General features: G+C 37.5%; 1 protein-coding gene and 1 long non-coding RNA gene across 5 annotated transcripts in view; one reads left to right on the top strand and one right to left on the bottom strand.

The window, feature by feature from the left end:
- Positions 1 to 14,765, top strand: part of LOC141157047 (uncharacterized) — a 168,387-nt gene that overhangs the window by 27,337 nt on the left and 126,285 nt on the right. The window lies entirely within an intron of this gene.
- Positions 1 to 14,765, bottom strand: part of CACHD1 (cache domain containing 1) — a 148,906-nt gene that overhangs the window by 15,595 nt on the left and 118,546 nt on the right. Inside the window, exons 11-16 of the mRNA XM_073643817.1 lie at positions 12,342 to 12,465; positions 4,424 to 4,541; positions 3,394 to 3,562; positions 3,163 to 3,305; positions 2,077 to 2,258; positions 799 to 909 (exon numbers count right to left, since the gene is read on the bottom strand). Coding sequence (XP_073499918.1) covers positions 799 to 909; positions 2,077 to 2,258; positions 3,163 to 3,305; positions 3,394 to 3,562; positions 4,424 to 4,541; positions 12,342 to 12,465 — 847 coding nt within the window. The remainder of the gene's footprint in view (positions 1 to 798; positions 910 to 2,076; positions 2,259 to 3,162; positions 3,306 to 3,393; positions 3,563 to 4,423; positions 4,542 to 12,341; positions 12,466 to 14,765) is intronic.

The raw sequence follows: 14,765 nt of genomic DNA, 5'->3' as shown, positions 1-14,765 counted from the left end.
CTGGTGGAGGTCCACTGTGTTTTATCAAGACCAAAGTCAGCGCAGCCGTCTACCAGGACATTTTACAGCACTTCATGCTTCCCTCTGCTGACAAGCTTTTTGGAGATGGAAATGTCATTCTCCAGCAGGACTTGGCCCCTGTCCACACTGCCAAAAGTACCAATATCTGGTTTACACACAACAGTATCACTGTGCTTGATTGGCAGCAAACTCGCCTGACCTTAACCCCATAGAGAATCTATTATAGAGAATCTATGGGGTATTGTCAAGAGGAAGATGAGAGACATCAGACCCAACAATGCAGACGAGCTGAAGGCTGCTATCAAAGCCACCTGGGCTTCCATAACACCTCAGCAGCCACAGGCTGATCGCCTCCATGCCACATTGCTGCATTGATGCAGGAATTGATGCAAAAGGAGCCCGACCAAGTATTGAGGGCATTTACTGAACATACAATTCAGTAGGACATTTCAGGTTTTAAAAACATTTTTCAAGCTGTTATAAAGTATTCTAATTTACTGAGATAATGACTTTTGTGTTTTCATTGGCTGTAAGCCATAATCCTCAACATTAACAGAAATAAACACTTGAAATAGATCCCTCTGTGTGTAATGACTCTATATAATATAGGAGTTTCACTTTTTGTATTGAAGAACTGAAATAAATTAACTTTTTGATGATATTCTAATTTTGTGAGATGCACCTGTATCTGTATATCACTATATCTAGGATAGAGTAGAGGAGACCACAACCAGAATGAAAATATCTGCATGGCTTCCTGTATCATCAGTAACTCACTTGGAGGACTGGACGGTGTGACTTATGGTGACCACGTAACCAGCTCCCCCCACATCCAGGTACGGTCCGGTGAAAGTGATCAGTCCTGGATTGGCCAAAGCATGAAGATACCTACAAAAAAAATACATATATTAACTAATTTATTAATTTGTGGCCCCTGGTCCAGCCGGTAGTCTGTAACCGCTAGTCCAGGGCGCAGCGATGTGCCGCTATGTAATGAGAGAGGTGTCCTGCTACTCGGAAGAGGCACCAGGGATGCCGATAGGTAGGAGGTCTGGGGGCTACAGATTACAGAGGTGTTCCTGGGGGTCCTTGCTCCCCTCTAGCATCACTCCATGAACTCTGATGAACAGTAATGGGAGGACGGCCCACAAATGCTAAGAAAAAGGGTTAATGCCAAGCCGACTTCTTCTAGCACCAAAGCAGCCACATGGCTGATACTTTGACTCGAGATAGTTACCGTTAGAGCTGCACAGAGTTTACATTTTAGAAGCCTGCAGTGTAAAGAATGGAGGTTTTCATTATGTTTTCCAGTCATGCCCACAGCAGTATGTAATCACAAGTCGAATCACATACATGAAACTGCTGTGTGTCTCCCCAGCTGATTTAAAACCAAAAATCCAAGCATGCAGCTGTAAGGGCATACTGGGCATTGTAGTTTTGCAACAGCCTGAAGACGCAGAGGGTGAATAATACTGCATTGCAAAACTACAACTGGGAATTTGGAGATTAGTGCAGTGCACATTAATAACTCTCAGCATTGCCCTGGGGGATGTAGTTTTGTATCAGCTCAAGACCCAGAGGTTGGACAGCAGGTACTGCAAGAACTACAACTCCCAGCATGCCCTGTGAGTCATAGTTTTACCAAGGACAGAAAATAAAAATACTACATGGCAAATCCACAACTCGCAGACTATCCTGGGGTTTGTAGTTTTTAAACAACTTGTGACCCATAGGATGGAAACCAATGCATTGCAAGCCCAATAGTCCCATCATTACACATACAACTGAGAGTTGTAGTTTTGCCAGAGCGGCAGCCCCTCAGGTCAGGGATGGCTCCTCTAGGGGTGGAGAACGGTTACAGGAGGACTCACACAAGCCGATCTGCCTGCATCCGCATCACATAGCTGGAAATACAATGTAGCGAGGACCAAACAGAACATTGCAGACGACTCTGCTTAGTTTTTGCAAAAATTACAAATGACAAAAATTACAAATGGCACCTCCAGACGTTACAGAATGGGCAGAGGCCAAGACGTGCCGAGCGCCGGGGCTCACCATTGTCTCCTGGTGGGATCAAACGCTTTATCCATGAGAGATCCAGGGAATATCCGCAGCACCCCATTGGGCGTTGCTATGTAACGGCGGACAATGTAACTGTTCAGACTGCTCATGTCCATCTGACTCATCCATTCATCGGTGACGTGACTGGTGGCCATGACTTCATTTCTGACAGAAAACTGCAAGATAAAGACAAGCAGAGCAGAGGAGCCTTTAAGACGGGCATGAAAGCATAAAAATCTGCTGAGAGCGCAGAAAAGCCGCACAAACCATCAGTTAATAAAAAAAAAACAAGTGTAAATTACCTTATATTTCTACTGAAAATAAAAAAAAAAATAAAAACTTTTAAGGAGATCGACCAGAAGAAATGAATAGAAAAGCAATTAAAAAATGTGAAAACTTTTTTTTTTTTAAATATTCACGTTCATGGCTGGGGATCACATGAAAAAAACAGGGCTGAGGCTGCACTAGACAGAATCAGTCTACTTCCCCCTCTGGCAGCTAACAATCTCACTTTCCCTGTAGAGCAGTGTAGTACTGCAGAAGGTATGCTACTTCCCTGACGAGCAGGCAGAAAGCCATTTCTATTGGCTCCCTGCAGACCCCTGAAGTAGAATCAGTCTACTTCCCCCTCTGGCAGCAAACAATTTCACTTTCCCTGTAGAGCAGTCTAGTACTGCTGCGGAAGGTCTGCTACTTGCCCGATGAGAAGGCAGAGAGCCATTTTATTGGCTTCCCTTCAGTACACAGAGGATCACTATGCAGAGACGTCGCTGTTGGGAAAGTGATTGAGCATGTGCGACCACTTATAAGGTAGATGTGCATATACACTCTGAACACTAGGTGGCGCCAGACTGTTGAAATAAATAGGGAAGCGGAAAGCCCTTTTAAATTTACCAGCCTGTGGAATGGAACTATAGATCCTCAAATGATCCCACTTCTGATCAGAAAGAGCCCATAGGTGGCGCCATAACCAAAAGCATGAGCACACGATGCTGGTATAACATAGGATGCGAGACCGTTCCGGCCACTACGGCTCACACCATACTGAATGTGGTCACATAATTACGTTCCTGCACCAACCTTTAGGCCTGGGTTTGCTATAAGCCGGGTATTATCGCTGAGATACGCCGTGTAGTGCTCCACCATACGCTTCGTCTCCGGCTGACTCAGGTGCTCGTAAGGAGAAGAGAAACTTCCGGCGGCCAGCATGACCGTAGGACTCTCTGCAGAGATAAATCAGCAGATAAGTAGAGGGTGGGACACGTCGTACGGACGGAGGGAACGGACTACGGCTGCAATCATCCACGTTACCTAGTGTCGCCAGCTGCTTGAAGTGAAGGCAGGCGGAGGGCTGTCCCAGCAAATCCAGGCGGTGGTACAGGAGCTTACTGCTGGGGACGGTGTTCAGGTTCTTCAAATGTTTGACGGGGATTTCTGGCTGTATCACTACAATACCCAAGATAAAGGAGGTGTCCTGGACCTGCAGGGAAATGATCACATCGTTATTGCATCAATGGGCTCCCCGAACTAAGATCCACAAACAATCCCTGCTTGTTCAGTGTCTGCAGAAGATACACTGGTGTTATATTCACTCCAGTCATTGTATGGTCATGTGAGCGCAGCTCTGGAGTATAATACAGTACAGGATATGTAATGTATGTACACAGTGACTGCACAAGCAGAATAGTGAGTGCAGCTCTAGAGTATAATACAGGATGTAACTCAGGATCAGTACAGGATAAGTAATGTAATGTATGTACACAGTGACTGCACCAGCAGAATAGTGAGTGCAGCTCTGGAGTATAATACAGGATATAACTCAGGATCAGTACAGGATCAGTTATGTAATGTATGTACACAGTGACTGCACCAGCAGAATAGTGAGTGCAGCTCTGGAGTATAATACAGGAGGTAACTTAGGGTCAGTAATGTATGTACACAGTGACAGCACCAGCAGAATAGTGAGTGCAGCTCTGGAGTATAATACAGGAGGTAACTTAGGGTCAGTACAGGATATGTAATGTTATGCATTTGCAAACTTTTTATATATCACTTTAATGCATAAACTGGTGATCTAAAGATGCCGAATTTATAGGATATAAATGATCACATGTTGTAAATATACATTTCTGGAGAGGTTCACAATTGGATTCTGCATACGTGTACGGTATAACGTGCAGGTAGTGACAGCAACATGGGGTTTTTTATTTAATATTTGGGACACATTAGAAGAATGAATATTTTTATGTGGGAAAGTCTGGCTTGCATATCACAGTGACTCTGCCACATGCATTTATTACAATAGAGGGGATTACAATGCAGGCAGTTAGCAGGGTCTTACCATTTTCCAGGCATAGCTGACATTGTATGCCTCCTTCCCAGGGTCTCGCAGCTTGTTGACGTGCCAAGACAGGGAGGAATTCACAGGCACCGTAATAATCTGACTGCCCAGGGGGAGGCTGTGGAGGAAGCAGACACTGATCGTCTTGTGCAAACTAAATTTAAGAGTCCGCTCTGACAGAGACCGAACAACATCAACTCAACGATCAGAGACTTGTCATCATCTGTCAGCAAAACTGCAGCAAATCAGTGACAGGGTGTATACAGATCACAGAGCGGCCGGCACCGGCCTACTCCAGGCACGGCAACACACGAACAAGGAATGGAAACCAGACTCACACCAGAAACACATCATACACATTCATCACAGAAGTGGAGGGAGAGTTTGAAATGGAAACCCCAGACATACAAAATATTCTGCAACATGTCCAGTGGAGCAGTATTATAGTAGTTATATTCTTGTACATAGGGGCAGTATTATAGTAGTTATATTCTTGTACACAGGGGGCAGTATTATAGTAGTTATATTCTTGTACATAGGGGGCAGTATTATAGTAGTTATATTCTTGTACATAGGGGGCAGTATTATAGTAGTTATATTTTTGTGCATAGGGGGCAGTATTATAGTAGTTATATTCTTGTACATAGGGAGCAGTATTATAGTAGTTATATTCTTGTACATAGGGGGCAGTATTATAGTAGTTATATTCTTGTACATAGGAGCAGTATTATAGTAGTTATATTCTTGTACATAGGGAGCAGTATTATAGTAGTTATATTCTTGTACATAGGAGCAGTATTATAGTAGTTATATTCTTGTACATAGGGAGCAGTATTATAATAGTTATATTCTTGTACATAGGAGCAGTATTACAGTAGTTATATTCTTGTACATAGGGGGCAGTATTATAGTAGTTATATTCTTGTACATAGGAGGCAGTATTATAGTAGTTATATTCTTGTACATAGGGAGCAGTATTATAGTAGTTATATTCTTGTACATAGGAGCAGTATTATAGTAGTTATATTCTTGTACATAGGGAGCAGTATTATAATAGTTATATTCTTGTACATAGGAGCAGTATTACAGTAGTTATATTCTTGTACATAGGGGGCAGTATTATAGTAGTTATATTCTTGTACATAGGGAGCAGTATTATAGTAGTTATATTCTTGTACATAGGGAGCAGTATTATAGTAGTTATATTCTTGTACATAGGGGCACTATTATAGTAGTTATAGTCTTGTACATAGGAGCAGTATTATAGTAGTTATATTCTTGTATATAGGGAGCAGTATTATAGTAGTTATATTCTTGTACATAGGGGGCAGTATTATAGTAGTTATATTCTTGTACATAGGGGGCAGTATTATAGTAGTTATATTCTTGTACATAGGGAGCAGTATTATAGTAGTTATATTCTTGTATATAGGGAGCAGTATTATAGTAGTTATATTCTTGTATATAGGGAGCAGTATTATAGTAGTTATATTCTTGTACATAGGGAGCAGTATTATAGTAGTTATATTCTTGTACATAGGAGCAGTATTATAATAGTTATATTCTTGTACACAGGGGGCAGTATTATAGTAGTTATATTCTTGTACATAGGGGGCAGTATTATAGTAGTTATATTCTTGTACATAGGGAGCAGTATTATAGTAGTTATATTCTTGTACATAGGGAGCAGTATTATAATAGTTATATTCTTGTACATAGGAGCAGTATTATAATAGTTATATTCTTGTACATAGGAGCAGTATTACAGTAGTTATATTCTTGTACACAGGGGGCAGTATTATAGTAGTTATATTCTTGTACATAGGGGGCAGTATTATTGTAGTTATATTCTTGTACATAGGGAGCAGTATTATAGTAGTTATATTCCAGTATATAGGGAGCAGTATTATAGTAGTTATATTCTTGTATATAGGGAGCAGTATTATAGTAGTTATATTCTTGTACATAGGGAGCAGTATTATAGTAGTTATATTCTTGTACATAGGGAGCAGTATTATAATAGTTATATTCTTGTACATAGGAGCAGTATTACAGTAGTTATATTCTTGTACACAGGGGGTAGTATTATAGTAGTTATATTCTTGTACATAGGGAGCAGTATTATAGTAGTTATATTCTTGTACATAGGGGGCAGTATTATAGTAGTTATATTCTTGTACATAGGGAGCAGTATTATAGTAGTTATATTCTTGTACATAGGAGCAGTATTATAGTAGTTATATTCTTGTACATAGGAGCAGTATTACAGTAGTTATATTCTTGTACACAGGGGGCAGTATTATAGTAGTTATATTCTTGTATATAGGGAGCAGTATTATAGTAGTTATATTCTTGTATATAGGGAGCAGTATTATAGTAGTTATATTCTTGTACATAGGGAGCAGTATTATAGTAGTTATATTCTTGTATATAGGGGGCAGTATTATAGTAGTTATATTCTTGTATATAGGGAGCAGTATTATAGTAGTTATATTCTTGTACATAGGGAGCAGTATTATAGTAGTTATATTCTTGTATATAGGGAGCAGTATTATAGTAGTTATATTCTTGTATATAGGGGGCAGTATTATAGTAGTTATATTCTTGTATATAGGGAGCAGTATTATAGTAGTTATATTCTTGTATATAGGGGGCAGTATTATAGTAGTTATATTCTTGTACATAGGGAGCAGTATTATAGTAGTTATATTCTTGTACATAGGGAGCAGTATTATAATAGTTATATTCTTGTACATAGGAGCAGTATTACAGTAGTTATATTCTTGTACACAGGGGGCAGTATTATAGTAGTTATATTCTTGTACACAGGGGCAGTATTATAGTAGTTATATTCTTGTACATAGGGAGCAGTATTATAGTAGTTATATTCTTGTACATAGGGGGCAGTATTATAGTAGTTATATTCTTGTATATAGGGAGCAGTATTATAGTAGTTATATTCTTGTACATAGGAGCAGTATTATAGTAGTTATATTCTTGTACATAGGAGCAGTATTACAGTAGTTATATTCTTGTACACAGGGGGCAGTATTATAGTAGTTATATTCTTGTATATAGGGAGCAGTATTATAGTAGTTATATTCTTGTATATAGGGAGCAGTATTATAGTAGTTATATTCTTGTACATAGGGAGCAGTATTATAGTAGTTATATTCTTGTATATAGGGGGCAGTATTATAGTAGTTATATTCTTGTATATAGGGAGCAGTATTATAGTAGTTATATTCTTGTATATAGGGAGCAGTATTATAGTAGTTATATTCTTGTATATAGGGGGCAGTATTATAGTAGTTATATTCTTGTATATAGGGGGCAGTATTATAGTAGTTATATTCTTGTATATAGGGAGCAGTATTATAGTAGTTATATTCTTGTATATAGGGGGCAGTATTATAGTAGTTATATTCTTGTACATAGGGAGCAGTATTATAGTAGTTATATTCTTGTATATAGGGAGCAGTATTATAGTAGTTATATTCTTGTATATAGGGAGCAGTATTATAGTAGTTATATTCTTGTACATAGGGAGCAGTATTATAGTAGTTATATTCTTGTATATAGGGGGCAGTATTATAGTTGTTATATTCTTGTACATAGGGGCAGTATTATAGTAGTTATATTCTTGTATATAGGGAGCAGTATTATAGTAGTTATATTCTTGTACATAGGGGGCAGTATTATAGTAGTTATATTCTTGTACATAGGGGGCAGTATTATAGTAGTTATATTCTTGTACATAGGGAGCAGTATTATAATAGTTATATTCTTGTACATAGGAGCAGTATTACAGTAGTTATATTCTTGTACACAGGGGGCAGTATTATAGTAGTTATATTCTTGTACATAGGGAGCAGTATTATAGTAGTTATATTCTTGTACATAGGGAGCAGTATTATAGTAGTTATATTCTTGCACATAGGGGGCAGTATTATAGTAGTTATATTCTTGTACATAGGAGCAGTATTATAGTAGTTATATTCTTGTACATAGGGGGCAGTATTATAGTAGTTATATTCTTGTACATAGGGAGCAGTATTATAGTAGTTATATTCTTGTACATAGGAGCAGTATTATAGTAGTTATATTCTTGTACATAGGGGGCAGTATTATAGTAGTTATATTCTAGCACATAGGGGTAGTATTATAGTAGTTATATTCTTGTACATAGGAGCAGTATTATAGTAGTTATATTCTTGTACATAGGGGGCAGTATTATAGTAGTTATATTCTTGTGCATAGGAGCAGTATTATAGTAGTTATATTCTTGTGCATAGGAGCAGTGTTATAGTAGTTATATTCTTGTACATAGGGAGCAGTATTATAGTAGTTATATTCTTGTACATAGGGAGCAGTATTATAGTAGTTATATTCTTGCACATAGGGGGCAGTATTATAGTAGTTATATTCTTGTACATAGGAGCAGTATTATAGTAGTTATATTCTTGTACATAGGGGGCAGTATTATAGTAGTTATATTCTTGTACATAGGGAGCAGTATTATAATAGTTATATTCTTGTACATAGGAGCAGTATTACAGTAGTTATATTCTTGTACACAGGGGGCAGTATTATAGTAGTTATATTCTTGTACATGGGGAGCAGTATTATAGTAGTTATATTCTTGTACATAGGGGGCAGTATTATAGTAGTTATATTCTTGTACATAGGAGCAGTATTATAGTAGTTATATTCTTGTACATAGGGAGCAGTATTATAGTAGTTATATTCTTGTACATAGGGAGCAGTATTATAGTAGTTATATTCTTGTGCATAGGAGCAGTATTATAGTAGTTATATTCTTGTACATAGGGGCAGTGTTATAGTAGCTATATTCTTGTACATAGGGGGCAGTATTATAGTAGTTATATTCTTGTACATAGGAGTAGTATTATAGTAGTTATATTCTTGTACATAGGAGTAGTATTATAGTAGTTATATTCTTGTACATGGGGGCAGTATTATAGTAGTTATATTCTTGTACATAGGAGCAGTATTATAGTAGTTATATTCTTGTACATAGGGGCAGTGTTATAGTAGCTATATTCTTGTACATAGGGGGCAGTATTATAGTAGTTATATTATTGTACATAGGAGTAGTATTATAGTAGTTATATTCTTGTACATAGGGGGCAGTATTATAGTAGTTATATTCTTGTACATAGGAGCAATATTATAGTAGTTATATTCTTGTACATAGGAGCAGTATTATAGTAGTTATATTCTTGTACATAGGAGCAGTATTATAGTAGTCATATTCCTGTACATAGGAGCAGTATTATAGTAGTTATATTCTTGTACATAGGGGCAGTGTTATAGTAGCTATATTCTTGTACATAGGGGGCAGTATTATAGTTGTTATATTCTTGTACATAGGAGTAGTATTATAGTAGTTATATTCTTGTACATAGGGGGCAGTATTATAGTAGTTATATTCTTGTACATAGGAGCAATATTATAGTAGTTATATTCTTGTACATAGGAGCAGTATTATAGTAGTTATATTCTTGTACATAGGAGCAGTATTATAGTAGTCATATTCCTGTACATAGGAGCAGTATTATAGTAGTTATATTCTTGTACATACGGGCAGTATTATAGTAGTTATATTCTTGTACATAGGGGCAGTATTATAGTAGTTATATTCTTGTACATAGGCGGCAGTATTATAGTAGTTATATTCTTGTACATAGGGGCAGTATTATAGTAGTTATATTCTTGTACATAGGCGGCAGTATTATAGTAGTTATATTCTTGTACATAGGAGCAGTATTATAGTAGTTATATTCCTGTACATACGGGCAGTATTATAGTAGTTATATTCCTGTACATACAGGCAGTATTATAGTAGTTATATTCTTGTACATAGGGGTAGTATTATAGTAGTTATATTCCTGTACATACGGGCAGTATTATAGTAGTTATATTCTTGTACATAGGCGGCAGTATTATAGTAGTTATATTCTTGTACATAGGCGGCAGTATTACAGTAGTTATACTCTTGTACATAGGGGGCAGTATTATAGTAGTTATATTCTTGTACATAGGGAGCAGTATTATAGTAGTTATATTCCTGTACATACGGGCAGTATTATAGTAGTTATATTCCTGTACATACAGGCAGTATTATAGTAGTTATACTCTTGTGCATAGGGAGCAGTATTATAGTAGTTATATTCTTGTACATAGGGGCAGTATTATAGTAGTTATATTCTTGTACATAGGGAGCAGTATTATAGTAGTTATATTCTTGTACATAGGGGGCAGTATTATAGTAGTTATATTCTTGTACATAGGGGGCAGTATTATAGTAGTTATATTCTTGTACATAGGGGGCAGTATTATAGTAGTTATATTCTTGTACATAGGGAGCAGTATTATAGTAGTTATATTCTTGTACATAGGGGGCAGTATTATAGTAGTTATATTCTTGTACATAGGAGCAGTATTATAGTAGTTATATTCTTTTACATAGGACCAGTATTATAGTAGTTATATTCTTGTACATAGGGGGCAGTATTATAGTAGTTATATTCTTGTACATAGGAGCAGTATTATAGTAGTTATATTCTTTTACATAGGGGCAGTATTATAGTAGTTATATTCTTGTACATGGGGGCAGTATTATAGTAGTTATATTCTTGTACATAGGAGCAGTATTATAGTAGTTATATTCTTGTACATATGAGCAGTATTATAGTAGTTATATTCTTTTACATAGGACCAGTATTATAGTAGTTATATTCTTGTACATAGGGGGCAGTATTATAGTAGTTATATTCTTTTACATAGGGGCAGTATTATAGTAGTTATATTCTTGTACATACGGGCAGTATTATAGTAGTTATATTCCTGTACATAGGGGGCAGTATTATAGTAGTTATATTCTTGTACATAGGGGGCAGTATTATAGTAGTTATATTCTTGCACTTTTTTTTTTTTTTTTTAAATGTCTCCTTTGTAACTCATAGAAAGGGAAATTGTGGATGATTCATGCTGCTGGCAATCAAAATTGGACCAATGGACAGGTTGTTTTTTTGTCCTGATGAAGTGTGTAGCACTTTGAAATGCATTGACCAAATAAAGAACTGCAAAACCACTTGTGTGGACCTGGATCTGCCATTTTCGGTTACCAGCAGCGTGGATCATCCATAATTTCCCTTCCCGTGATTTCTTCTGACTAAGGAACCCTTGGGACATGCAGCATCTGGATTTTTATGTCACAAAAATGTTGTGTGAACACAAGCAGACCAAGTTAGCATAAACTTTTTTTAAATACTTAATTTTTTACCGGATAAGACCCTATTGCGCTGTATTCTGCTCCCTAGTTTTCTGCTATAACTCAGGAATATTCACTGCACTATTAAGGATTTCAGATCACTTTTGGCTCGATTTATCCTTTAAGCATCACGCATTTTCAGTATGTGAGACATTTCTATGATGCCGACCAGATAAGAACATAAAGAGCTTCAGTTGAACATTCTGTGGGGATTTCAGAGACTTCAGACCTGGGAGTTTATGGACTCTCGTTCAGTCTCTACATGACACGGACATATGGTGAATTTCTCACCCTTCACCATCAAAGCGGCCTCAGGGACATGTTAAACTCTTCCAGTTTGCAGGGTCGTAATGGAAGAGATTGGTCATATTTGCCTTTGACACGTTTTTGCCATATAAAATTCAAGTTACTCTCTTTAAAAAAAAGTGTTTTGAACGTAATGCAATAAAATTTGTACAGCTCATTCACGCCTGTTTTCCCATTCTCGCTATTAAAGACACATGAACGCTCGCCTGAACTGAGCAGCAATGTATGGGGAGAGATAGTGGACAGACGATCATCCAGCTAACATGCACTTAAATAGGGAGATCATCTTACCAAAGAGATTAAAATGTCATTTACCTGAGGATATTCTGCCGAACCAATGAGAATTTGGGTATGTTCTCGTAATGTATAATATCGGTGTGCAAGGGAGGCTCTACCAGCAGATACGGTCGAGTCAGCGAGGGATGCATCAATGTGTAACCTTGAAAAAAAAAATAAAAAAAAATCAAGTAAAGTATGTCTTTGGAGTGTGGGAGGAAACCCACGGAAAGAACACACAAACTCCTTGCAGATGTCGTCTTTGGGGGATTTGAACTCAGGACCCCGGAGCTGCAAAGCAACAGTGCTAACCACTGAGCCACCGCGCATATATTTTTAACACATGCTTGTGTAAGTGTAATATATTCTTAGGCCACGGCCCCACTATCAGTATTCGGTCAGTATTTTTTCTCAGGAGTGGGAGCCAAAACCAGGTGAGGAACAATCAGAGAAAAGGTCTAATAGAAACAAGTCACCAATTCTACATTTATCACCCACTCCTGGTTTTGGCTCCCACTCCTGAGAAAAAATACTGACCAAATACTGATAGAAAATAAGGCCACGGCCGCACTATTTTACATCATTTTTGCAAATTTAACCCCTCAATTTGTTCAGTTTTTTTTTTTCTCTCCTTCTTCCAAAAGCCATAATGTCTTGTTGTTGCCACATAACCATACGAGGTTTGTTTTTTTTTTTTTTTGGACAATGAATTTTAGTTTTGTATGACACCGTTCATTTTATCATATAATATAATCCAAGCAGGGTTGAAATTGAAGAAAGAAAAGAAAATCCACCACTTTTTGGGGCATTGAACAACTTTTCAGTTTGTGGTAAAATTATCTGGCAAACCTGTTCTATGGGTCAGTCCGGTTGTGGCGATATCAAATTTATCTCCTTTCAGTAATAGTTTTTATTAAAATAAAAAAAAAAATGGTTTCATTTGCTGCGTTCTGATATTTTTTTTATATGTCATTCACCAGAGTTGATTGATGACTTGCTATTTGCTGTAGTTTTTATCGTTATTATTTTAGGGTCCGTACAACTTTCTGATTTCTGTTGATTCCATTTTTTTCCTCTTTGGTTAAGGGACAAAAAAGAAACCAGCTATTATTTTCTCTATTGCGCCATTCACTATAAATGTTTTTATAATTTATCAGGTCGCACAATTATACATGCAGGAATACCAAATAGGTTTTTTTTAGATTTGCATTTCAGGAGAAAGGGGATGATTTCAACTTTTACATTTTTGAGAAGGTCAGATGAATGTTGGAAGCAACTCCCCCACTTACCCCCTTTTATAACTTTTTAGGCTCTGTTCACACGTTGCGTTTTTGCTGCGGTTTTTTTTTTCTGCTGCAAAACCTTGGCAGCTTAAAATCTGCCTCAAAAAACAACTTTTCCTGAGTTATTGCTGCATTCTTGCTGCCTTGGGCTATGTTCACACATTGCATTATTTCGGCTTTTTTTATACAAATTATTACCTGCGTTTTACAGTACCAGCAAAGTCTATGAGCTTTCAGAAATCTCATGCACACAGCTTGGTTTTTTTGTCCTCAGTATTTTGTGAAATACCTTGGGTTTTTACAAAATGCAACATGTCACTTTCAGCATTTTTCACCCATTGAAAGCAATAGGTAGTGAAAAAAAAAGCTGAAAAAAACACTGTAAAAAAAAACCCGCAGGTATCCGGCTTTGCTACGTTTTTGGTGCCAAAACCTGAGGAAGTTGAATTAGGTTACTTTTTTTTTTTGCACTAAACTTTATCAGCATGCACAAGAGACAAATGTACACTGACAAAACCGCTCAAAAAAACGCAGCAATAACTCAAGAAAACCTGCTTTTTTGAGGCAGATTCTTCACTGCCAAGAGAGCAGATTTTGCTGCAGGAAAAAAAAAGCAGCAAAAACGCAACGTGTGAACATACACAGATGCTGCTCCTACGCTTGACTGCGGAATCTAAGAGGATAAATTGTAGCTCTGATCTACAGCAATGACGCTCAGGCGCCAGCTGTATAACACAGCCAGCACCCGTGCTCCATGGTGCAGACTCCGCTTAGGAACCCGCTCTGTATATTATGTGCACACATCTGCCATAAATGTACAACAAATGTCAGAAAAGGGTTAAAGGAGAGTTCAAAGATCGGATGAACCTGGCGACCACAAAGAGCGTCTCCTTCTCCGGAGCACCCAGTGCGTCCATGCATTACACCAATCAGCCCGATAGCGTCAACAGTGCAATAATGCATTTCTCCAGAGATGGCGCCGCAGGAAAATTGAACCACTTTGTGTAATGTTGCATTTTTTTTTTCTTAACCAAATTTTAAGTTGACCTGTTGCTGCAAATGATCCTTTAACAAAATCAGCAAGGCCTGACAGCTGTAAAGTGGTCTTAGATTGGAGTGCGTAAAACAAGCACATGTTCCTGTGCCGCTCCCAGCCCCGACTGACTGTACTCTCAGCCAA

Source organism: Phyllobates terribilis, unplaced genomic scaffold (assembly GCF_046119375.1).
Source record: "Phyllobates terribilis strain yellow unplaced genomic scaffold, ASM4611937v1 Scaffold_8__6_contigs__length_399053987, whole genome shotgun sequence".
Lineage (NCBI taxonomy): Eukaryota > Metazoa > Chordata > Amphibia > Anura > Dendrobatidae > Phyllobates > Phyllobates terribilis.
Note: the sequence above shows the minus strand (reverse complement) of the source record. Positions and strands in the feature narration are given on the sequence as shown.